The sequence below is a fragment of the Molossus molossus genome, unplaced genomic scaffold (assembly GCF_014108415.1).
Source record: "Molossus molossus isolate mMolMol1 unplaced genomic scaffold, mMolMol1.p scaffold_m16_p_19, whole genome shotgun sequence".
Classification (NCBI taxonomy): Eukaryota; Metazoa; Chordata; class Mammalia; order Chiroptera; family Molossidae; genus Molossus; species Molossus molossus.
This window is the reverse complement of record NW_023425354.1, coordinates 36,711,808-36,737,693: the sequence shown is the minus strand read 5'-3', so window position 1 is coordinate 36,737,693 and position 25,886 is coordinate 36,711,808. Positions and strand designations below refer to the sequence as shown.

At 44.6% G+C, this 25,886-nt stretch overlaps 1 protein-coding gene across 1 annotated transcript in view; it reads right to left on the bottom strand.

The window, feature by feature from the left end:
- The window catches only part of MYO1D (myosin ID), a 327,233-nt gene that overhangs the window by 74,495 nt on the left and 226,852 nt on the right, over positions 1 to 25,886 (bottom strand). Inside the window, exon 21 of the mRNA XM_036269296.1 lies at positions 21,175 to 21,329. Within this exon, the coding sequence (XP_036125189.1) occupies positions 21,175 to 21,329 (155 nt within the window). The remainder of the gene's footprint in view (positions 1 to 21,174; positions 21,330 to 25,886) is intronic.

Sequence of the window (25,886 nt, the reverse complement as noted above, 5' to 3'; positions counted from 1 at the left end):
GGGCGGAGGGCGGGCGGTGAAGGCAGGTCGGTGGGCAAGGAAACCTTTGTTCATTGGTAAGTGGTTGATGAGCGGGCCACACATTTCTAAAATAGATCCTTGCAACCCTCTATAAGGTGCTCTTCTCAGCTGTCACTTAAAATTTTTTTTTTTCTTCATTGATTTTAGAGAGAGAGGGAGAGAGAGAGATAGAAACATTGATGAGAGAGAACATCGACGGGCCGCCTCCTGCATGCCCCCCACTGGGGATTGTGCCCACAACCTGGGCATGTGCCCTGACCGGGAATCAAACCGGCGACCTCTTGGTGCATGGGTCCACGCTCAACCACAGCCATGCTGGCCGGGCCCCAGCTGTCACTTTTTAGGTGTCTATTTCGCTTGCTGCCTGCCTCTGCCCCTCTAGGTGGTCCGGGGTCAAGCCTGTGTTCCTTCCCTGGAACTCTCAATTCCGTCAAGTTTACCAAATGGCCCAGAGAAACTAAATTCTAGTAGGGGCGAGGATGCTTCTCTAGAAGGTGGCAGAAGACATGGAACAGAATTTAAAATGAGCACTTCAGTGAAATTAGACACTTCTCCAGGTCAGGAAAGGAATGGACAGCTAGTCTTTTCTTGGGACACCACCACCTTCTTGCACATTTAATTTATTTTTTTGATGTGTTCCCCTAGCGGGAACCGAACCGGGACTCTCTGATCCGCAGGCCAATGCTCCAACCGCTGAGCCAAACTGGCCAGGGCTATTTTATTTTATTTTTTAATCCTCACTGGAGGACATTTTTGCATTCATCTTCAGACAGAGCAGGAAGGAGAGAGGAAGGAAGAGAGAGAGAGAGAAACATTGATGTGAGAGAGACACATCGAGTGGATGCCACCCACATGACCCCAACTGGGGCCGGGGACAAACTGCAACCGAGATACGTGCCCTTAGCGGGAACCGAACCCGGGCCTCTCTGGTCCGCGGGCCGACACTCTAACTGCTGAGCCAAACAGGCCAGAGCCCCTTCTAGCACATTTTAAAATGAAAAAATCCTCTGTATTACGCTGAAGAAATAAGACGTTTAACACCCTCCTCCTCACCACCCTTCCATTAGCGCTGGGAAATGAAAAGGCAGGTCCATTCCACATGCAGAAAGCCTGATTTTGTTGAGGCGACTCTAAACATTCCCCTCTATCCTGTAAGAAAGCAGTCCACACAGCGCTGAGAAGGACGGAAAGCAACCGTCCCTTGGCCCGCTGCTCCGTTCTTCCATGCTTGTTTTCAGTGGCTTCTGTTTTTAGCTCTTCGGGTGGTTGACTTCAATCTCTAAACAAAGTGCTTACTGCTTACCAATTTTAGCTTCTATGCACTGACTCCCTTTTCGGACAGATCTGCACGTACAAATCATGACCTCCTCTCCTCCTCATCTATAGCTGAACATGGTCATCTCACCTGAGTGTGTGGATTCCATGACGTGACGTGTGCAGCCTGTTTTGTTCCCTCAATGAGAAACCATGTGTCTTCCCTGCCCAGGGTGTAAGATGAGGCTACCAGCACCCCTACTTTCTCTTAGCACTGCTCCCCTCCCGACACCCACCTCCTGTCACCTACACGTTCACATCCTCCAGGCTGAGAAAACTTCTGTGACGTCTTCAATAACGAACCCTTGGCTGGACCTCCAGAACGCGCTCCTACGCCACGAATCTGGGTCTCAGTCAACACCACCCCATCAACCAGGTGCTCCAGCCAGAAGAGAACCCTCTCTTCACCCCATGACAGTCCTGTCACTGCTCCCTTCTCCACTTCCGAAAAGCCAGCGCAAGCTGTCACGTTCTCGTCCCAGGACCAGCCGCTCCCCGTCCTGCGCTGTCATCCATCCACCGCAAAGCCGCCAGGGATTTTTCTGAGATGGAAACGTCCTGAACCAGCAGTCAGATCACATCACTCCTCCTGCTATCAGACGGTCTCTCCTTGCAACCCTGCCCACGAGGCCCTGGGTGATCGGGCTTGGGCTGTGGCTCATGTCCACTCTCCTACTTCTTCCCCTCGCTCCCTCTGCTCCCGGCTAGACTGGTCCTTACCTTCTGACAGCTAATTCCTGCTCTAGGGCCTATGCTCCTCTGCATGGGAACACCCCAGATCTTTTCTTTCTTCTCATCCTCCAAACCCGAGCTGAAGAGTCCCTCCCTCTGAGAGGTCTTCCATGTGAGCAAAGCCACCTCCTGTCCCTGGCATTGCTGTACCATGTTATCCTACCTTATCTTCCTTACCTTCTCCACAGTTCTCTAGACATCACCTTACGTATGTGTGTCTGTCAACGGTGCACCCCCTTTCTAGAATGTGAGCAATGCTCACTGCTCATATCCCCATCGCCTGGAACAGTGCCTGGGACACAGAAGGCATTAAAAAAATATTGACAGTGTTCTGTAACGGGAGTAAGGCTTCTATGCTTGGACTATGATTAAAAGTTGGAAATAAAGCAGTGTTTTGTTACTGCAACCATGTAATTATTATTCACCACTTAAATATGTTCTCTCCTGAATGTTCCCCGCAGCCCCAGGAATTTACAATGACCTTTTTTCTAATGTGGTCTTTTTTGTTGTTGTTCAGATAGAACAGGAGGGAGAGAGAGAGAAACATCGATGTGAAGGGACACATCGAGTGGCTGCCACCCGCATGACCCAACCAGGGCTGGGGACAAACTGCAACCGAGGTACGTGCCCTTAGCGGGAACCAAACCCAGGCCTCTCTGTACCGCAGGCCAACGCTCTAACCGCTGAGCAAAACTGACCAGGGTTCTTTTTTTTTTTTTTAATGAACATTTTTCTTTATTGATTTTAGAGAGAGAGGAAGGGAGAGATAGAAACATCGATGAGAGAGAACACTGACTGGCCGCCTCCTGCATGCCCCCATCAGGGATCGCGCCCGCCACTTGGGCATGTGCCTTGACTAGGAACCGAACCAGCAACCTCTTGTTGCATGGGTCAACGCTCTACCACTGAGCCACAGCGGCTGGGTGCGTGGTCTAGTTTTTTTTTTTTTTATCCTCACCCGAGGACATTTTCCCATTTTTTGTACAGATAGAGAGGGAGAGAGAGAGAGGAAGGGAGAGAGAGAGAGAAACATCGATGTGAAGGGACACATCAAGTGGCTGCCACCCGCACGACCAACCAGGGCCGGGGACAAACTGCAACCGAAGTACGTGCCCTTAGCGGGAACCGAACCCGGGTCTCTCCGGACCGCAGGCCGACGCTCTAACCGCTGAGCCAAACCGGCCAGGGCATAGTTTTTTAAGGCTAGAATAAAATTCCTTGAGTGTCCTGGGTTCCACTCATTGAAGCTCTCTATCTTCTTGCTCTGATCTGCATAGACTGCTCACCAAGTCTGCACTGCAGCTGCCACTCAAACTTAACTTCCCTCCTGATTTAGATTTACCACCCCTTGGCTCTCACGTCTTCCTTCTTCCTTCACCTTAGTTTGCTAGGATATATTCTCAGAAAATTTCTTATGCAAGAGTGTATGAAAAGCCTCTGCTTGTCTGACCATGTTTTTGCCTTGCTTGTTTATTTCACCTTTTTTTTTAACTTCACACTTGATTGATACTTTGGCTGGGTAAAGAATCACAGGTTGACAATACTTTCCCCTCAGTGCTTTAAAGACAATTTTCCATCGTCGTTTGGCATCTAGTATAAGTGAAGAGCATTACGCATACCTGTGTACTTTCAGGTATACTCTCAATGCCAACTGAGTCTTCCCCGAAGATATTTACAGTAGAGAAAGGAAGCCATTGTATCAGCACTGGCAAAGACTACTCACGTTCATGCATAGAAGAACAAATTTTGGAAAGTTAGCTTACTTAAATTAACTGAATTAGACTGAATTACAGTAGGCTGAGTAAAGAAATTCAATGTTATTTCTCCCAAACACAGACAGTGTTTCCACAAATTCTTCTCTTAATAAGGCTAAATACATTAAAAAAATTTTTTTTATCCTCTCCTGAGGACATTTTTGCATTTATCTTTAGATAGTGTGGGAGGGAAAAAGGGAGGAAGAGAAACATCGATGTGAGAGAGACACATCGAGTGGTTGCCACCCACACGACCCCACCTGGGCCGGGGACAAACTACAACGAAGGTACGTGCCCTTAGCGGGAACCGAACCTGGGTCTCTCTGGTCCATGGCCCGATGCTCTAGCCACTGAGCCAAACCAGTCAGGACTAAATACATTTATTTATTTTTTTTGCACATCTTTTCCTAATAATTTTCCTTGCCCTCATTCACAGTACTCCATAGTTCACCTTCATGGTCCTCAGCACAACTGTGACCGCTTCTCATGACCTATCTGTACCCTCCGTGTGGTAAGGGACAGTGTTTTGCCCACTGCTGTACCTCCGGCATCTAACTCATACAGAAGTCCCGGCACTTTTGAGTCGGGGGCTCACTCTACAGGCTGAGGAAATGAAAGCAAAGGCACACAGAGGTGAGGTACAGCTGAAGCCCTCTGAAAGCCAAGAAGTATATCCCTGTTGAGTTTTTGGGGCTCCCAGTCCTAACAGAAAGACAACGGCTTTCAGAGTTCATGAGCTTTGGAGTCGGAGAACTTGGGTTTGACTCTGATTCTGCTCTGTCACTTATTAGCTCTGCGATCAGGGGATACATCATTGGCATGTTCTGAATCCCAGTTTCTCCACTTGTAAAATGCCATAAGAATGTCTACCTTGCAACAGAGAGACTGTGAAGGTGAAAGAAGATAATTTATGTAAATAATCTGAAGAGTAGCAGGATCTTATAAGTAGTCATTAACAGCTACAGTCTTACTTTCAATCTCTTCTGTATCCTTTCAACTACCAATGAAAATGTTGAATAACTAAAGTAGAAATTAGTAAGGTTTTATTATAAGCTTTACATTTATAATAGATTTTGTTTGGTTGAATAACATCAAAAATACACATGGTGTGATAAATACAGCAAGAACAGGGACTTCTGGGTGAAATATAGATGTCAATCTTGTCTTTTGGTCCCCTGAGACGCAGTGAGTTCTGTCTGCTCAGGGGCTTCACGTACCATCCCCTACCTTCCTTTTACCTCCATTATCTTCTAAGGATTCCTGTTTCTCTTCTTTGGCATTTGCCTGGATGACTGCCCTTCCGAGAAATGATACCTAGATCACGGGTCCGGAATAAACTCATCACACAGACCTCAGAATTCCCAGGACGCTCCACCGCTCAGTGCCTCTGGCGGTGATCAGTCCACGGTGTTCTGCATACCCACAGCGACGGGAAAGAAAATGGGGCTCTTCACAAGGTAGTTCCTGTTCTCAAAGGCAGGGCTTAACATCAAGGGGCGCTTTTTGTTTTGGTGTGTGGTCGATCAAGGCTCTCATCTGAGAGACGGCAGCAGGGGAGCAGGAACTAGGCAGACAAGGCCCTCAAAGCCTCAAAAAGCCTCACATTTGGTTCCTTTTTACTTACTAAAGGAAATCCACTAATAGAATCTGGGAACAAAATGGCAATAAATTTAGCTCATTGCTAGGTAGATTGGGGTGAGTCAGGGAGAAGGAGAGGAAGCACGTCAAAACCTCTCTTTTCCCAACCGTGAAAGACGAACACCACAGAACTGACAAGCTTGCTACTCCGCCCTACTTGCTATTTAGGCTCCAAGCAGGATAGCTGAGGGCAGGTTTTTACACCCTCAGGTTTTATATAGAAAGGGACCTGGGTCTCCCGACCTTACTCCTCTGTCCAGGATGGAAGCACCGAAAGACAGCGCATTTCGGAATCTGCATTTGAGCCACCAGCCAAGGCTTTCTGAGGACAGCCGTGATGGTCTAACTTTGATCTTTTATAAAAGGAAGGTGAGAAAGTTTTCTAAGCAGTACAACACTGTAAAGAAAATTATGTAACACAAATAAAGAACACCTCACACACCGTCCTGGATATCAAATGACCCAAATTGGACTCAATGATATGACGGCGTCCACGTGCCTAGGAAAAATGTGCTTCTGGGAGCAGACACGCCTAGTTTCTCAATCGGATAGACATCAGCTTTGAGGTGTTACTGGCCCCTTTAAAACGGATAAGTGATTTCGAATAGGGACAATGTGAAGCATCTAGCAATGAATCAAGATTTGCCAGGAGCCCAGATGTTTATTTTTATACCTTTCCTTTTGCTGGAGCTATTGGTTCAGGTGTGAGCTCTGCTCTCCTGAACAGAGGACTATCGCTTAACCAACGACAATGCTGAGCTTATTTCTCAAGGATTCACAGTTTAGTCACAAAGTAGTGAATATAATTTAGCTCCCACGAGTGAGAGCCCAAATAAGAATCCAAAACAGATGGGACTTTTAAGATTCAGAAACAAGTTTCAAAGAGACCCTAGAGTTAGCAAAAAGAATGCTTAGGTTCATAAAACATACAAAATGGATTGCAGAAATCGTCTAACAAAAAGTAGCAGACTATAGCGTCCTGGCTGGTTTGGCTCAGAGGATAGAGTGTCAGCCCACGGACCAGTGTGGCTCAGTTGGTTGAGCATCGTCCCATGCACTGAAAAGTTGCCAGTTTGATTTCAGGCCAGGGCACATGTCAGGGTTTTGGGCTTGGTCCCTGGAAGGGAGCATGTAGGAGGCGATTGATGATTTGCTCTCACATCAATGCTTCTCTCTGTCTCTCCTCCCTTTGTCTCTCTCTCTCTAAAAAAAAAAAAAAAAAAGAAATCAGTTAAAAATATTTCCCTTTGTTAGTGGGCCTATGTTCTGTTTTCAACCCATAGGAGAGGGCCAATAAACTGCTATCAAACAATCGAGGGTCCTATGGGTAGTGGTCTCCAGGGAGATGGGACATCAGATCCCCATGTACACAAGGTTTGGAAACTATACCCTGGTCTTGTCAGGGTCACGCACTCCTTCCTGATCACAGAATCACTGCTGTCACCAGTAGCAGAATAACCACCGCAGAACCTTGCTCACGGGGAATCAGCATTTGCTTGCCTAGTTTAGAACACACCTAGAACTGGATGTTCAGGTTCTCACCTACAAAACAGGTCCCTGGAGCTGGTTTTCTTGAATTTACACAGTATAAAAAATTAAACTTTTGAGCTCAAAGCCGTAGAATTTAGAATAGAAATAAATGAGCTAACTTTTAAAGATCGGACTACACTTCTGTTCCATCTTTCTCCTCCTTCTCCTTTTTTTTTTTTGCAATTTGGCTTTCACCTCCAACACTTTACTGAAGGCACGTTCAAAGGCCACCACGTCAGATGGATTTTTACGGGTCTTCATCTCCGTTTTACACTGAGGAATTTGACCACGTTGTCCTCTTCTTCCCCAGAGATTACTTCCCCCAAGTCCCTCCCTTTTTGACCTCCCATCCATTAAACATAGCAATTGCCGAGGGTTCCGATCTGGTCCCCCCCACTTAAAATTTTTTTTTTTTTAAATGTTATTTTTTAGAGAGAGATAGAAACATCAATTGGCTGCCTCCTGTACGCCCCCTACTGGGGATCAAGCCTGCAACCCAGGCATGTGCCCGGAACTGGAATCAAACCCGTGACCTCATGGTGCATGGGTCGATGCTCAGTCACTGAGCCACACCAGCTGGGCTGGTCCCTTTTTTCACTCTTCGAATTCTCCTGCTTCAGCATAAATGCAAACTCATTGCACTGCCTGCAAGTTCCTTGGTTACCTGCTCATACCTACGCACTTCTCCAGTATCCTTGCCACTCCCTCCACACCAGCTCTGAGGCAGCCACACTGGACACTTCTCGCCATGCTCAGAACAGGGCTCAGGTACTTCCGATCATGCCCTGTATGGCTCTGTTCTCACTGCTCACTTCTAGCCCCAGGGCACTGCCGGGGTCGCCTGGATGTCCCTCCCTAGACTCCCGGTCCCAATTCCTAAGCTTATTAAGAGCTTTACTGATAAACTCCACATATTCAAAGTATATAATGTGAAAAGTTTTGAGATGTGTATATACCACTACAAGCATCACCTCCCTCAGAATATCCATCATGCCAGTCTCTCTGCGCTCCTTTCTAGTCCCTTCTTTTTTTTTTATCCTCATCCGAGGACATTTTTCCATTTTTTGTACAGACAGAGTGGGAGGGAGAGAGAGAGAGGGAAAGATCGATGTGAAAGGGACACATCGAGTGGCTGCCACCCGCACGATCGACCAGGGTCGGGGACAAACTGCAACCGAGGTACATGCCCTTAGCGGGAACCGAACCCGGGTCTCCCAGGACCGCAGGTGGACGCTCTAACTGCTGAGCCAAACTGGCCAGGGCTCTAGTTAGTCCCTTCTTCTTGCCCCTCCCCACCCCTCTCCTTTCCCAGACAACCCCCGCTCTGCCTCCTGTTACTATAGATTCATTTGTATTTTCTACACCTCTTATTGAATTAATTGGGGTGATATTGGTTAATAAAATTATATAAGTTTCAGGGGTACGTTTTTATAATACATCATCTGTATTTGTATTATGTGTTCACCACCCCAAGTCAAGTCTCCTCCCATCACCAGTTATCCCCTGTCACCTCCTCCTCCTCCCCACCCCCTTCCCTCTGGTGATCACCATGCCCTTGTCTGTGTACGAGTTCTTCTGTTTTGTTTTTTTCTTAACCCCTTCACCTTTTCCACCTAGCCCTCCACCCCTCCCGCTGACAGCTGTCAGTCTGTTCTCTGTGTCTATGAGTCTGTCCCTTTTTGTTAGTTTATTTTGTTCATTAGATTCCACATGTAAGTGAAATCACATGGTATTTGTCTTTCTCCGACTGGCTTATTTTACTCAGCATAATAATACTCTCCAGGTCCATCCATGCTGTTGCAAAAGGTAAGATTTCCTTTTTTTCTTACGGCTGTGTAGGATCCTATTGTGTAAATATACCACAGCTTTTTTTTTTTTAAATCCTCACCTGAGGATATTTTTTTCCATTGATTTTTTTTTTTTTTTTTATAGAGTGGGGGGGAGGGAAGGAGGGAGAGAAAGAGAGAGAAAAAGAAACATTGATGTGAGAGACACATCGATTTGCCGCCTCCTGCACGACACTAACTGGGGTGGGGGATTGAACCTGTAACTGAGGGACGCGCCCTTGACTGGGAATCAAACCTGAGACCCTTGGGTCCATGGGCTGACGCTCTAACGGCTGAGCCCAACCGGCCGGGGCTGCACCACAGCTTTTCTCTCCCCTCCTCTACTGATGGGCACCTGGGCTGCTTCCTATCTCGGCTATTCTAAATAGTGCTGCGACGGGCATAAGGGCGCGCGCATTCTTCTGAATCAGTGTTTCAGGTTTCTTTGGATACATTCCCAGAAGTGGAATCGCTGGGTCATAAGGCAGTTCCATTTTTAATTTTCTGAGTAAACTCCATACTGCTTTCCACAGTGGCTGCACCAATCTGCACTCCCACCGACAGTGCACAACGGTTCCCTTCCCTTCGTATCTTCGTCAACACTTGCTGTTTGTTGACTTATATGCCAGCCATTCTGACAGGTTCCAGTTTGATGTACATGGAATCATACCGTGTGCACATTTCAGGTGCGCCTCTTTCACCAAGCACTCCTTTTGAATAAATTCTGAAATTTACCCATGTGGTAGTGTGTGTGTCAACAGTCATTCTTTCTTTTTTTTTTTTTGTATTGATTTTAGAGAGAAAAGAAGGGAGAGAGAGAGAGACAGAAACATCTATGACAGAGAACATCGACTGGCCGCCTCCTGCATGCCCCCCACTGGGGATTGGGCCCACAACCTGGGCATGTGCCCTGACCGGGAATGGAACCGGCGACCTCTTGCTGCATGGGTTGACGCTCAACCACTGAGCCACACCAGCCGGGCGGGTTTCCAGTTTCTTGAAGTGGAAGCCAAGGTCACTGATTTGAGACCTCGCTTCTTGTCTATTCTAGGTGTTTTAGTGCTATACATTTCCATTGCTTTAGCTTCATCACACAGATTTTGACGTGTTGTGTTTTCATCTTCATTCAGTTCAAAATACTTTCTATCCTTCCTTTTAGTGACCACGTTGACCCGCTGGTTACTCTGAAGGGTGTTATTTAGCTTCCAGTTCTTTAGGGATTTTTCAGAGGTCTTCTTGTTACTGATTTCTGATTTTATTTCATTCTGGCAGGCATCTTGAACCCTTTATATTAATTGTGACTGGTGTCACGGTGCGGGATATGGTCTATCTTGGCAAATATGTATTTGAAAAAAGGCGTATTCTGATCTTGTGATGTTAGGTAGAATGTTCTATAAATGTTAATAGGTCTCTTCCATTGACAGTGTTGTTCAGATCTAAACATGCTTATTTTCTGTTCACTTGTTCTATCAATTATCGAGAGAAGGGTGTTGAAATATCAACTTCAACGGTGGGTTTGTCCATTTCCCCTTTTGTGTCCTTCAGTCTGTGCTCCACAGACAGCGGAACCCTGGACGCTGGTGCAGTAGGATGAGACCCTCTTGGGCGGAAGGACAGAAACCCAGTTCCTACTGGCTGCAGCTAAGGGAGTTTGTTATGAAGTAGGACGATGTGACGATGAAAAGTAATTCGTCAGATTTACCAATTTTGCATATTTAACACAACTGCTTTTTGTCGATCCAGTTTTTTTTATTTTTATTTATTTATTTAATTAATTAATTTTTTTTATCCTCACCCGAGGACATTTTTCCATTTTTTTGTACAGATAGAGTGGGAGGGAGAGAGAGGAAGAGAGAGAGAAACATCGACGTGAAGGGACACATCGAGTGGCTGCCACCCGCACGACCAACCAGGGCCGGGGACAAACTGCAACCGAAGTACGTGCCCTTAGCGGAAACCGAACCCGGGTCTCTCTGGACCGCAGGCCGACGCTCTAACCGCTGAGCCAAACTGGCCAGGGCTTGATCCAGTTTTTATTAGATGATTAGCAGGGACTACAAGGGCCGTGAACCCTTAGGGTTCTTGGGCCTTCTGACTTCTCCTTGCCCTTCTCCCGTCCCCTCTGCTTCCGCAGCCCTGCTCCGGCCATGGGACTGCGGCTCAGATGCCGGGCACACACCCTCTCCCGTCCCCTCTCTCCCGCAGCCCTGCTCCGGCCATGGGACGGCGGCTCAGATGCTGGGCACACACCCTCTCCCGTCCCCTCTCTCCTCTGCCGTCCCAGCTACCTCCAGTGCAGCAGCAGAGCCAGAATCATCCTTTCGACTGTTATGAAAATTGATCAATTAACTTTGTGAAAACTCTCAAAAAGCTATTAATTGCTATCGCATCTATCTAACTGAATTGTCATAAACCTCATAAAGAGTCAAAAGGAACACACTTTTGGTAAATCAGTACATTTGGTAAATTGGATGAATTAGTCATTTGGCAATTCTGATGGAAGACTATTCAGTATCAAATGGAAAATCACTGAAGGAGAATTTTAAAATGTAGCATAACCTAAGTTCCCCAGAAGAAACCCTAAAGGCGGTGGGTTTTGACAACTGCTTTATATTTTGGACCTGGTGTGAAAAGTGGCTGGTGCCCATTTCTGGGAGAAGCCGGACCCTGGATCCCTGAAACACAGGCTCCCCGTCAGACCGCCACCCCTGGCACTGCTATTTGGGAACAGCACGTGGGCTTTTCACCCTTAGGAGCACCATGTTTGCATCAAAGACGTGCTTGCTGGTTCTTTGGAAACAGGAGGACATCCTTCACATCTTAGGGATTTTCACTGCTAACAACTACAGTCATGCGCCGCATAGAGACTTTTCGGTCAGCGACGGACTGCACGTACGACGGGTGGGGTGACAGCACAGAGCCTGGGTGTGTGGCAGGCTGTCCCACGTAGGCTGGGTCACTGCCCTCCGGGATGTGTGCACAATGATGAAATGGCCTGACGATGCACTTCTCAGAACATGTCTGTCGTGAAGCGTCGGTGAGCATGGCTGGGTATATTCTGGGCAGCCAAAATGACAAATGGCAGGGAAGTTACAAAGACAAAGGACATTTGTTATAGTTCTTACCCACTGGAGGACTTTCGATTTCTGGTTTTATTACTAAGAATTGCCTTTCTAGCCCTTACCATGGTAGCTCCTTCTCTGTTCAATTCATGTTGTGGGGAGGGCATGTGGGGGACATGGATGTTTTATTAATATAGGGTGTCCTAAAAATGTATACACAACTTTGGATAAAGCCGGTGTTTATTAAAATACATTTCGCTTTCAAAATGTAACAGAATCTACAGACACCCTGTATACATTTTTTGGGGACACCCTGTATATCAACTAGTGTCCTCAAGTTCCCATTTCCCTGAAGTGGAAAATTATTTTGCATTCCTGAGCATCTTTTTTTTATCCTCACCAGAGGACATTTTTCCATTTTTTGTTCAGATAGAGTGGGAGGGAGAGAAAGTGAGAGAGAGATATCGACGTGAAAGGGACACATCAAGTAGTTGCCATCGCACGACCCAACCAGGGCTGGGGACAAATTGCAACCGAGGTACGTGCCCTTAGTGGGAACTGAACCCGGGTCTCTCTGGACCGCAGGCTGATGCTCTAACTGCTGAGCCAAACCGGCCAGGGCTCCTGGGCTCCTGAGCATCTTTAGGCTAGAAGATATCCATCCTTAGGCTTTGTCTCATCAGGCACTTTTCTATTTCCATTCTTATTTTTTCCCCTGAGTTCAAATTCATTGGTATGGAACTTTTCTCTTTGGTAAGTGCCCCTTGCGGGAACTGAACCCAGGACTCTCTGGTCCACAGGCCGACGCTCCAACCGCTGAGCCAAACCGGCCAGGCTGGCACAGAACTTTATAAGCTCCTACTTAAGCTACTTCTCTCCACCAAGCTTTTACATGTTCTGCTTCCCTTCTCTGGGGAAAATATTAATCCATTTCCAACTGAAAAGCTCCAGACATCCTTGATGACCCCCTGGATGATCGCCTACTCTCACAGGTAAGGAGCCAGTGCATCCCTGGCCTGGCCTCTGCCCACGGTGCCCCGCAGCACATACCAGGCAGGGCAGCCGATGTGCCATCCTCCCCGTGAGACTAAGAGCTGTTTGAGGGAAAGGACCAAATGGTCCATCTTTGTATCCTTCCTGCCACCCACAGCTGGGCCTGCAGTGGTGCTCAGAGAATGTAGGTAAATGCGTTTGTTTCATGCCCGGCCGGTGTGGCTCAGTGGACTGAGCATTGTCCCATGGATGGAGAGGTCCGGGTTCAATTCCCAGCCAGGGCACATGCCCAGGTTGTGGGCTCGATCCCCAGCAGGGGGCGTGCAGGAGGCAGCTGATGGATGTTTCTCTCTCACATCGATGTTTCTCTCTCCCTTCCTCTCTCTCTAAAAAATCAATAAAAACATAAAAAATGTGTTTGTTTCTGATAAAAGACTTGGTTAAGTACATTATGTTTACATAAAATCCTGATTCCTATACAGCTGAGAAGACGTGAAATAAACACGTTAAGAAAACTTTTTTAAAAAAAATCTCATTTGGTTAAAGAATTATTTCTGACAATTTAGCAAAAAAAAAAAATCCAACAAACAGCACAAACCAGGGTATTATCTACGAATCACTTGGTGAATTCACGAATACCTCACAGGAAGATCTCCATTTTAACATATTTTGTGATGTTTAGTGCTACGGGTTTCTACAAAAGTACTACGATGACTCTAAATGCACAGTATCTTCCCACAGAGATGCTGACAGGGTGACCAGTTTTCCAGTACTTTTATATTTACTCTTTCAACATGAAAGTCAAGGATGGATATGTCATAAGGCAAATACATATCTTTGATCTGCACAAAAACCCCCAGAAATTCCCCATCGTAAGAGCAGGTGCAGCTGAAGATGACACCGGGCCCCTGCATGTCCTCTAAGGAAGCTCGGCCCACAGGCAGCTGCGTCTCCGGGCAGCCGGGCCCAGCGCAGAGCCAGAGAAATGGAACGTCCGTAGCTATTACACCTCAGTGCCATGTGACTGTGGTCCTGGCTTTGTCACACTCAGAAGCTTTTAAGATCTCTCTCTGTGTTCCTTTGTGGACAGCAGATGGGTCTGAGTATATATAAATGGACTTCGTTCATTCTGTAAATGCCTGCTACCTGCAGGGGGTGTTTCCTGTCTGGCAACAGGCAGGCCGGTCTAAACTGCAAACTTCTTAGCGCAGTTGGAGACCAGGGCTTAGGAGTGACGGCCCTTCCGGGACAAGGAGAGGTGGTGAACAGAGAATCCTGGTCCTGTGCAATTTATCTGTCATTTCTCACCTCCACCCTCCTTTTCTCGGAAAGTCAGCCCGTTCACTTCTCATCCCAACTCTCTTCACCGGGGCTGGAGGGAGTGTTTATTTTACACTGTACCTGGTTATAATAATTTAAAAACCTGAAGATTTAGTGGTTTAATTAAAAAAAAAAAAATGTTACTTTGGCACAATGGCTCAGCAAAATGGTCATGTGAAAACATCATGTGCTGCTCTTTTCTGAGTCAGTATGAAACCAATGGGAGTCACATTGAGTCCTGACCTTTTCCCCTCAAAAGACTAAAGATGTTGCGCCATTAGACTCTGATACAGAACAGAGATGGAGGCAGTCCTAAGTTTTCTTCCTCTGTAAGGGAATCTCACCTCTTCCCAGTCTATATGCTTAAACACTTTATATATATATACATATATTTTTTTTTTGTTAATCTTCGAAATTAGGAAAAGGCCCTTACAGTAAAAAAAAATAAAAGTAAATAAATAAACCAGGCCTGGCTAGTGTGGCTCAGTGGTTGAGCATCGACCCATGCACCAAGAGGTCACCGGTTCGATTCCCGGTCAGGGCACATGCCCAGTGGGGGGCATGCAGGAGGCAGCCAATCGTTCTCTCTCATGGATGTTTCTATCTCTCTATTCTTCTCCCTTCCTCTCTCTCTCTCAAATCAATAATGAAAAAATAAATAAATATTCAAAGTGCTTTAAGCATGAAAGATTTTCTTCTAGTATGTTTTGAGCTACCATGTTTTATGGAATATAAGATGCCTTTTCTGTATGATGTACCTTTATTTTGTGTATTGCTAAGAAAAACAAGATGTTGCCCATTATTACTGTAAAAATCCGTTAGTCACATCCCAATTTCAGAGATGTTAACATTTTTAAAACTGTCCTCTTAGACTATGTGAAATAGTCTTTTGCTCAGTTTGTTTTTCACATCTATTATTTGAATGTAAACTCTGTTCTCTGTCCTCTCTGTCAACTTCTTTGTCATTGTTCCTTTCCCTACCTGCTGAGAGACACTCTTAAACTCTTTTCATATCAGTTCTATTTCCTGCAATACCAACTGTGCCATTTCTACATTTTAAGGTTGATTTATATTCTTTCATATCTTTTCTTACTTCATGCAAGTAGTTGAACATTTTTATTTCTCAGACAGCCCCCTCTTCATCTCGGTCTGTCATGTGGTCTCATTTCTGTGTCTGTCGAGCCTATGCGTCCTTGGATTCTATTCAGAATACAGATAGTTTCTATAATGTGGATTTTCTGTTATAATCCTTTTCAGAAACAGGCTTTGCTTTACTTTTCAGGCTCTAGTCTGCACCTCTGTCACTGCTACTTTTCTTCCTTCTAGGCCTTGTAACTAAGGAGACATCTCTTCGGTCCCGGGTTCTCGCATAAAGGGGCACGTGGCTTCTTCTGGGTCACTCTTTGAGGTCGTCTTGTCTGCAGCTAGAACTCACGCCTCGGCACCTGACCTGGAGAGCTGGCTCACGGGCACAGCCTCACGTTGTGGTTTTGCTGATCTGAGCAGAAGTCCCTACATCTTGCTTCCTTGTCGGCTTTATGACAAGGAGGGGTGGGCATTACTTCTAGTTCTTTAGTTGTTAAAAAAAAAAAAAAAAATGGCTCAAGTCCATTGCTCTTTAGGGGCTGATTTAATCTCTTAAGATGTCTATTCACTTCTGTCCCTAGATGTATCATATCAACACAAGAAGAGGGACTCGTAAGGGGAGGGGACTGTGAAAGACTTCTTCCTCTCTTTCAGGCAGAAGGAGGCCTAAGTCACTGTCTTTTGCTGGGCACGAGGCACACGATGGGTGGGGAAGGACTAGAAGCATCCTACGGCCAGTGGCCCCCTCAGCAAGCAACAGTTTTCCATCCGGAGCCTTCCGAGTGCCAGATACTGATCTGAGCACCACGAAAACGACCGTGGGCAACAGAAGTCAAGTCTCTGCTAACGTGAGGAGTATACATGACAGAGAAAGAAAGAAGGTACAGTGTCAGATGGAGACGAGAGCCACGTGGAAAATGAAGCAGGGCAGGGGGCAGAGAGTGCCGGGCAGGGGACTGCTGTCCTCTGCAGGACGCGGAGGGAAGGCCCGCCGAGCCGCCGTGCGACAGGGGCGAAGGGCGTCCTCACCGTGGACCTCTGGCTGAGGGACACCTCTGCTCTCCGGCACTACGAGAGCTGGCATCTCTTCCTGCTTTCACACGTGTCTCTGCTGGAAGGCAGAGGAGGCTGAACTGCCGTCACCATAGATCAGAGGCCTTCATTCAACAAGTACAATTTTAAATGGTCCCAATACCCCATTCAGGAGACGGACCATCATTTAATGAACCAAACCTCTGTCGTTGGCTATCTACATTACTTTTGGCTACTGTTATTTTACTTAAATACTTTTAGCTGGAATTTAAACTACTATAATTAGTAGCCAGGCATTCAGGGGAAGCAGTTTGGGAAAACAGATCGAGGGCTGTGAGCGCACGTGTTCGGGGTCCGGGCAGGAGCAGGGCCCACACCGGCATCAGGACGGCGCTGCTGGGCAGGCAGGGCCGGGCAGAGGCCTCGGGGAGGTGGCCTCCCTCCGCTGCGTCCTGCCCCTCTGGCCGGCGGCCTCATCCCCCCACCCCTGTATTCTCCCGGCTGCAACCAAGGGCCTGCTTACTGATCTGCGCCTACCCATGGCTTTAAGTTTGAATGGATGAGAACATGAGCAAAATACAGCAGAGAAACCGGTCCAGTGTTCAGTTAAACTCGGTAACGGTGCTCCTGGAGTTAAGCAGATATTCAGGGTACCGCTTACGAAAAGCAAGAGAGAAGCAGATGGCACCGAAGTCTGGCTTTCATCCATGGAAACAGAGCAGGAAAAATTAAGTTCCTATGCACAGGATTGGGGTCACACTGAGGTTTCCAGCATCCAGACAGGCAAATGCCTAGACAGCTGCAGAGGGCGGCCGGGTCCTGTGCCAGCCGACCAGGGCCCAGTTGCAGTGGCTCCTGGTTGGGGCAGCCAATGGCACACCATCTGTTTGCTGGTGGGCAGGAAAGCTCACCACCAGCAGGTAGTCACCACTGAGCACGGATCATTCACTGAGAGAGCACTTTTGTTCTTTACCACTTTTCTAAACAGGAGAGGAAAAGAACCGTGAATTTAAAGCCAACTACAATACGCCTAAGAACTAGCTGCCATTTGTTTACTGTTAAAATGAACACAAATTTTAGATAAGTAACATATATTTACTGCAAAACATTTAGAGTGAAAAATACAGAAATCTCCCTTCTACCTCTTTCTCCCAATACCCCATCCTTCCTCTCCCTCTCCAGAGACAAAACCATTTCCTGCATATTTCCCCAGAAATAGTCCATATTATACACAATCATATGTGTGTGTACATTTCTATAAATGTACACATATATATGTAAATATACATCTATATATACTTATATATAGATATATATATCTCCTTATGGTTATATTTAAAATGAACAAAGGCATATTAAAGGCTCTGAGAAGTACTGCAGTAAAGAAACCTGTTTAACATATCCTAAATGTGTTTGACTTTGGGTCCCCTCCCTTCCTCCTTGGGTGTAGGTTCTGGTCTGTGGAATACAGCCAGGGCTCACTCGTGCGGCCGTGTCAGATGTGTCTAGATGGTGTCTCTTCAGAGTGATCAGCTGTTTTCTTAAAAAAATATAAAGTTTATTCCTATGTTTTTCCTTTTTATTCATCTGCCTTTCCGTAGTCTCTCTGCTCCTTAGTTCCACACTGCCTACGCAGAGTTCCCTTGCTGTTTTCTGTCTTGCTGTTTTCTGTTTGCTTGGACTGGGGGCAGCCGTGTGCTGCATTTCAGCCTGGGAGAGGTGAGGTTACCGTCTAGGGCTGTCCCACAGCTTGGATTCAGGCTAACCTTACCTCATCCTCTCTCCAAACGGCAACATCCTCCGCCTGAGGCCATTTCTTCACCCAGCGGACACACGTGCTTCCTCTTCACCTGCCATACCCGGGGTCAGCATGACTGAGAAGTTTTCTGAGCCACAGGCCCTCTGGGGGGTAACCCGGTAACCATTTCTGCTCAGCTGACTTTAATCAGCAGCTGCAGGTTTGTCTCTTACTTGTTCTTACTAGTTTATTGAAGGTTTATTCATTTTGTTCGTATGTTTACTTATTAGGAGTAAGTATTAGATTTTATCAAGTAGTATTTTTGGCTTCTTTTGAGAACTAGTATATACGAATAGATTGATAGAGCTTTCTAATGGATAGACATCCTTGTATACTTAGGGTAAGGCCTCATTGGTCGTGATGCATTGTTCTTTTAAAAAACCCTTGGATCCAATTTTATTTAAGATTAAAAATAAAATCTCTGCACTGACAGGAGATTGGACTATAATGTTCTTTTCTCGTATTATCCTCACCTGTTTTGGATGTAGTGTTGTGCTGGCCTAATATAATGAGAAACCCTTTTTCAAAATTTTTACTTCTGCCTCTTCTCCCTGAAACTCAGCAGGAAGACTTTAAATCCTAAACCCTGTTCTTTACAGTTTTTTAAGACAATGACTCCTGTTCACATCTAGTCTATCAACAGGACGTTTTGTCACTTTGAGCCCTTTCCTCCCCACTTCTAACTAGAAAACTTCTCAGAATTTACTTTGAGGAAATTATCTGGAAGATAAAGAACTGATCCAGACTTCACTCCCTCTCGCCTCTGGATTTCCACAATTAACCCACGGAGCAATATGATCATGTGTCTCCTCGTTAGACTTGTAAAACACAATCTGCTCCTCTAAGTCACACCAGTGGTTATGATACTTGACACTAAAGGAAAATAATTAGGAAAAAAATAAAAGAAAATTAACCTTTCCTTAAGAAGTCAATAGCAGGTTGCTGACCATAACTCTAAGTCGAAATTCCAAGCCTGAATTTTCTGGGGGCAGGAAGGAGGGTTTTAATGTATTATTGGCATTTGATCTCTTTAATTCATAGGACAAGAATGGCAAGAATGAATGATATAAATAAATCCAACAACACGACAGCCTTTTCCCTTTCTTCCATTTATAAATTTTAAAGATGCTTAAAAAAATCTTACATATACAGGGCAGGGAGAAAGTAGATGTACGGTGGTGAGTACATGAAACACAGACTTTATTCCTGCATTATCACTTATTAATTACTGTATTATTTTCCAGGTGAATGAATGTTAACCCATTCTTGCCCCACCCTGTATTACAGATTTGAGGGACTGCAACTAGAAACACGTCTAAAAACGCACTGGGAAAGGAAGCAATGATGGATTTGAGGACCAGATTCCCATTTTCTGCCACTTGCAGAGGCATTTAACAGGGGTTGGAACTTGCTAAATAAGAGCCAGATTGAGAAAAAATACTTCAATTTCCCAGGAAAAACTAGTTTTAAGTACAGGCATCCAAATGAAAATCCCTTTAATTGTCCTTATTTTGCCGTAACTAAATATTAGGAGGAAAATAAGCCAGCTTATATGAACTATAAGTTTTATTTTTATATTAGTTTTATTTGTTTTTTAGAGAGAGAAAGAGGAAGGGAGAAAGAGATAGAAACATCGATATGAGAGAGAACAGTGATCGGCTGCCTCCTGCACGCCCCCTACTGGGGGTCGAACCTGCGACCCAGGCATGTGCCCTGACCTGGGAATCGAACCCGGATCTCTTAGTCCATGGGACGACACTCAGTCCATGGGATGACACTTGTCCACTGAGCCACACTGGCTGGGCAAGAGTTTTATTGTAGAGATGCCTTCTCCATGTCTCTCCTCTGCAAACTAAACTCTTTAGTATTATTCTTAGTTTCGTAATTATTTGGCAGATGAAAGGGAGTTTTTCAAAGGCCCATATGTTTATCATTACCTTTTTGGTATTTCCTGATTTAGACTTATTTTTTTCCACCAGATAATCATTAAGTGTTATTTTGCTTATAGCATTTAAAAGCATCTCTATATAAGACATTTAAAGATCTATTTTGATCTAGAACACAAGGTTTAATAACATGCAAGACATGGCCTGTGTAGCCCACTTCTAAAATTATACTCCATACGTTTATCAGCAAAAAATGAACACAGCAGAAGTAGACACCTGGACATCTGACTGTAAATATGCTTGTGTTTGGGTACAGAAGTCATGTCTAAACGTAAAGCATAAACAATACTAATAGGGAATCCTCAGTTACTTCTGGAACATAGGAAGAGTCTTTTAGGGAGAAAAGGAACTGAACATTGGGCTCATTTCTCAGTAGCTGAGTTTTGAGGCGTGGTCTCCCCACATCAGGGTAGTGGGGAGCAGAGACAGTCTGCCACCACGGGGAAAACATCTGACTCTGGAGTCGGAGAAACACTCTACCCGAAATACCCCATGGCGTCCTATGGGAAGAAAAACTCCACCTCTAAAACAACTCCAATAAATAACCAGACGATATCACCCCCCATTCACTGGTCCCCAGTACGCTCCGGATCTGCTCCGTTTGTATTTCTCAGGTCACGGTTCACAATACACACATATATGTAAACGCCCCAGGTGTCCCCCATGTTTACTACGGAGTTCTCAGACTGGACCGTGTTCCCTGCCCCCCACTCCACGTTCCTGTCCAGGACGCCTCTCAGAATTCCTCTGGTTGTCACGGGCCTCCACGTCTCTCTGCACCTGCCGTCACCGAAGGAGACACGCCCACTGATCGGATCTGGGGCCAGCGAGACGCTGTGACGAAAAATAATTTTTCCATCTTTTCGATTTAACTATATTTGGACTGGCAGTGGAGAAACCACCACGAGGGAACTCTCTTATTGCTGGTTCATCTGGAGGCTGGGGAAATTGAGGAACATTCCTAATCTTGACACTGAGCCTTCTGTGAAACATGATTGAAGTGGTCCTTAGGAAGGAACACAACTCAATACACGAACATTGGCACAAAACAAGTTCCGTGAGAGTGATGATAAAAGATTCGTGTGTTTGAAACGTGTCTTAGTTACAAGCAGCAAACCTTACCTCTTGAAATGACTCGCCAGGACTCCCACAAGCTCTCCAATGCGGTTCTCGTGGGTCGGCTGCTTGCTGAAGAGGCAGACGATGAGGTCCTTGTTGTCTTTGGTGTGGAACACTACCAGCTGGTCCTTCCCGTTCGAGACGCTCAGGCCAGTCAACTGCAAAGAGACAAATATGGGAAACTATGAGGTTGGTTCTCCAAGGAATAAATTTAGAAATACACCTTGTAATTTAATAATACCCCCCCCCCCCAAGTATCTCGATGACTTTAATTTTTACCAAGTGTCATGGACCAAGTCGATGGAAGGAAGTAATAAAGAATAGAAGTTAAGCCCTGGTCAGTTTGGCTCAGTGGTTGGAGTGTTGGCCAGCGGACTAAAGGGTTGCGGGTTCAATTCCAGTTAAGGGCACGTACCTCGGTTGCAGTTTGTCCCTGGCCCTGACTGGGGTCGTGTGGGAGGTAACCAGTCGATGTGTCTCTCTCACATGGATATTTCTCTCTCTCTCTCTTCCTTCCTTCCTCCCACTCTATCTGGAGATAAATGGAAAAAATGTCCTCAGATAAGGATAACAAAAAAAGAATAGAAGTTAATAAAATTGAAAATAGAAAAAAAGTCAATGAAACAAAGAGTTGATTCTTTTTTTTTTGTCCTCACCTGAGGATATTTTTCCATTTTTTCTGTTCAGATAGTGTGGGAGGGGGAGAGAGAGAGAGAGAGAGAGAAACATCGATGTGAAAGGGACACATCGAGTGACTACCACCTGCATGACCCAACCAGGGCCAGGGACAAACTGCAACCGAGGTACGTGCCCTTAGCGGGAACCGAACCTGGGTCTCTCTGGACCGCAGGCCGACACTCTAACCGCTGAGCCAAACCGGCTAGGGCAAAGAGCTGATTCTTTAAAAATATCAGTAAAACTGCTAAACCTCTAGTGTGAAAGAATAAGAGAGAAGATCTAATTACCAGTATGAGGAAATGAAAGAGGGGTTATCACTACAGACCATATAAACATACAAGAATAATAAGGGAATATTTTCGACCAGTCCATGTACATAAATTCAACAACATAGATAAAACCAAATAATTCTTTAAAGGCATAAACTACCAAGACTCACCTAAAAAGAAACAGATAACCTGAATACCACTATATCTATTAAAGAAATTAAATTGGTAGTTAAAAAATCTTTTGAAAAAGAAAACTCCAGGCTCAGATAATTTTACTGGTGAACTCGACCAAATGTTTAAAGCAGAAATAACACCAATTCTCTGTATCTCTTCTTAAAAATAGAAGGAAACACCTCGTAATTCATCTCTGAGGCCTGCATTACCCTGCTTTCAAAAACAGACAAAGGCAGTAACAAGAAAAGAAAACCACAAACCAATATCCAATATTCTTCGTGAATGTGGATGTAAGAATGGCCAGTAAGCCCTGGCTGGTTTGGCTCAGCAGTTGGAGCATCGGCCTATAGTCCAGAGAGACCCAGGCTTGGTTCCCGCTAAGGGCGTGTACCTCGATTGCAGTTTGTCCCCGGCCCTGGTTGGTTGTGCGGGTGGCAGCCATTCGATGTGTCCCTTTCATGTTGATGTTTCTCTCTCTTTCTCTTCTTCTCTCTCCCTCCCACTCTATCTGAACAAAAAATGAGGAATGTCCTCAGGTGAGGATAAAAAAAAAAGAATTGCCAATAAAATATTAGCAAATTGAATCCAGCATATACAGAAACATTAATAACCCATGACCAAGTGGTGTTTATCTAAGAAATGAAAGCTAGTTCAGTATTCAAAAATCGAATAATGCAATTCATCATAGCAACGTAATAAAAAAGAAAGCCACATGATCATATCAACTGATGCAGAAAAAACACTCAAGTCAACATCCATTCTTGATAAAAATCTCTCAGCAAACTGGATTAGAGGAAGACTAAGTCTGATAAATGACATCTACAAAAACACCACAACTAACATCATACTTAGTAGTAAAAGACTGAACATTTCTTCCAAAGATCAAGCAATGCAAAAATTTCTACTGTCACTGCCGATGTGTAACACCATACTAGAAACACTAGCCAGTGCACTAAGTCAGGTTTAAAGAAACTTAAAGGCATACAGGTTGAAGGGGAAGAATCAAATGTCTCTATATTCAGATTACATACTTTTCTACATAGAAAATCCCAGTGAATCTATAAAATAGCTTCCAGAACTAATAAGTGGATTAGCAAGGACACCAGATACAAGGCCAACATACAAAACTATTTCTATAAACTAGCAACAAACAACTGGAAACAGAAATTTAAAAACAAAACTATCCACAACAACTCTCAAAACAAAAATACTTAGATATAAATCTAACAAAACGTATATAGAAATTACATGTCAATGAAAGAAATGAAATTAAAATGCTGGTGAAAGTTATAAAAGAAAACCCTAAGTAAACAGAGAGAAATAATTTGTTCATGGATTGAAAACTCAAAATTGTTAAGATGTCAATTTCCCCCAAATTGGTCTATAGATTTAATGCAATTCCAACCAAAACCCCAGCAGGATTTTTTTGTAGATTCTGAAATGTGTGTGGAAAGGCAAAGGAACTAGAAGAACCAAAACAATTTGAAAAAGAATCAAGTTGGAGGACTCATAGTAGCTGATTTTCTTCCTTATTATAAGGCTACAATAATCAAGACAATGTAATGTAACTGTCAAAGGGATAATAACATAGATTAGTGGAGCAGAATGGTGAGTCGGAAATAGACCCACACAAATACAGTCAATTGATTTTTCACAAAGGTACAAAGGCAATTCAATGGAGAAAAGATAATTTGGACATTTGGACAACTTGAAACATTTGCACATCCATGTATAAAACTTTTAGAAAAAAACATAGGAGTAAAAAACCTCTGTTGCCTTGAATTGAGCAGAGATTTCTTAGAAATGGCATCAAAAGCATAACCCAAAAAAGAAAAAACTAAAGTTAAACTGAAGTTCATCAAATTGCAACCTTTTTCTCTGAGAAAGACACTGGTAGAAAAATGAAAAGACTAGTCATAGACTGGGAGAAAATATATGCAAAGATATATCTGACAAAGGCTTTGTGTGCAGAATATATTTTAAAAATTCTTAAAACAAAACAATAAGAAAGGAAACAATTTAGAAATGGGCAAAAGATTTGAAGTCACTTCGCCAAAGAAGACATATAGGTGACAAATAAGCACATGAAAAGATGTTCAACTTCACTAGCCATTAGGAAAATGCAAATTATAACTACCATGCGATACCATCACAGCCTATCAGAATGGCCCAGGTGAAAACAAAACAGCACAAACAGCAACAAAGTGTCAAATACCAAATGCTGGTGAGGATGTAGAACCAGGAGAACTCTCATACACTGTTGGTGGGAATGTAAAATGGTGCCATCACCGGGAAACCAGTTTAGCAGTTACTAAAAAAGTTAAACATGGAATTACCACCTGACCCAGCAATCTCACTCCTAGGCATTTATCCTAAAGAAATAAAACCTTATGTTCACACAAAACCATACAGGAATGTTAACAACAGCTCTATTCATAACTGCCAAAAGCTGGAAACTGAAATATCCATCAGTAGGTGAATGGATAGGCATCTCTGTTGGATGTATACTGATACATCTTTGCAATGTTCATCGATACATCTATAGGTTGGAATGCTATGAAGCAATAAAAAGGATGAACTAAAGATACAAATTACTAATATCAACAACATGGATATATTTCAAAGGCATTATGCTGAGTGAAGCAGTCAGTCTCTAGAAGACAAAACTTGAAGGATGGAAAATAGATGAGTGGTTGTCAGGGTTTGGGATCAGGGGAGTCAGGCACAGGGGAATTTGGGGGGGGGGTGATGGACAACTCTGCATCCTGATTGTGGTGGTTGTTACACAAATCTTTGCATGTGTTAAGACCCTAGACCTGTATACTGTCACCACTACCAAAAGCCAATCTTTTTTTTATTACATATAAATATAAAAAAACATAGCTCCTTGATTGTTTTGATCCCTGGATATTATATTTTGGTCAGTAAAGCAAAAACCCAAGTGATTCTTCATTCTGTGGTTTGTTCTTCAATTGCAGAAAACACCGAAGTGCCACCTCCTGGCAGCCACAGGTGCTGTCAGTTCCGTCTGGCAATCAGCACTGTGAGGGTACCCACTGGGGCAGTGCAGAGGGCCCGGCAGCCTGGGGCGGGGATGAGAGTCCCTTAAGATGCTGAAGGTAGAACCCCGGTCCTAGAGGGATTCATAATGCAGTGAAGAGACGAACAGGAGGAGACTTTAACAGTCCATACCTGTGGAAGGCCATGCCCACGCTGAGCTCCATGCCCACCCTTTACAGATAAGAAAACCGAAGCTTGATGAGGTCAGCTGATTTGCAGACCTTGGAACTGGACCTCAGGCCTGCAAACTAACCCAGACCCATGTTCCTGACCACAGCCAGCTTTTTCAAATATCGTGCACAAATGAACATAAGCTGTATAAAAAAAGTATTCCTAAACATCAAGTGAATACATTTTCAGAGGAGGTGAGTTTTCAGATTGATTTTAAAGAACCTTAGAGTCAGTGCTTAATGGAGAGAAGAGAAAATACTGAAGGAATTAGAAGTCAGTTCACAAACCTCTGTAGATCACGGGCTTTCTGAGGACACTGGCAAGATAATACATCAATCTTTCTGCCACTTAGATGTATCCTAT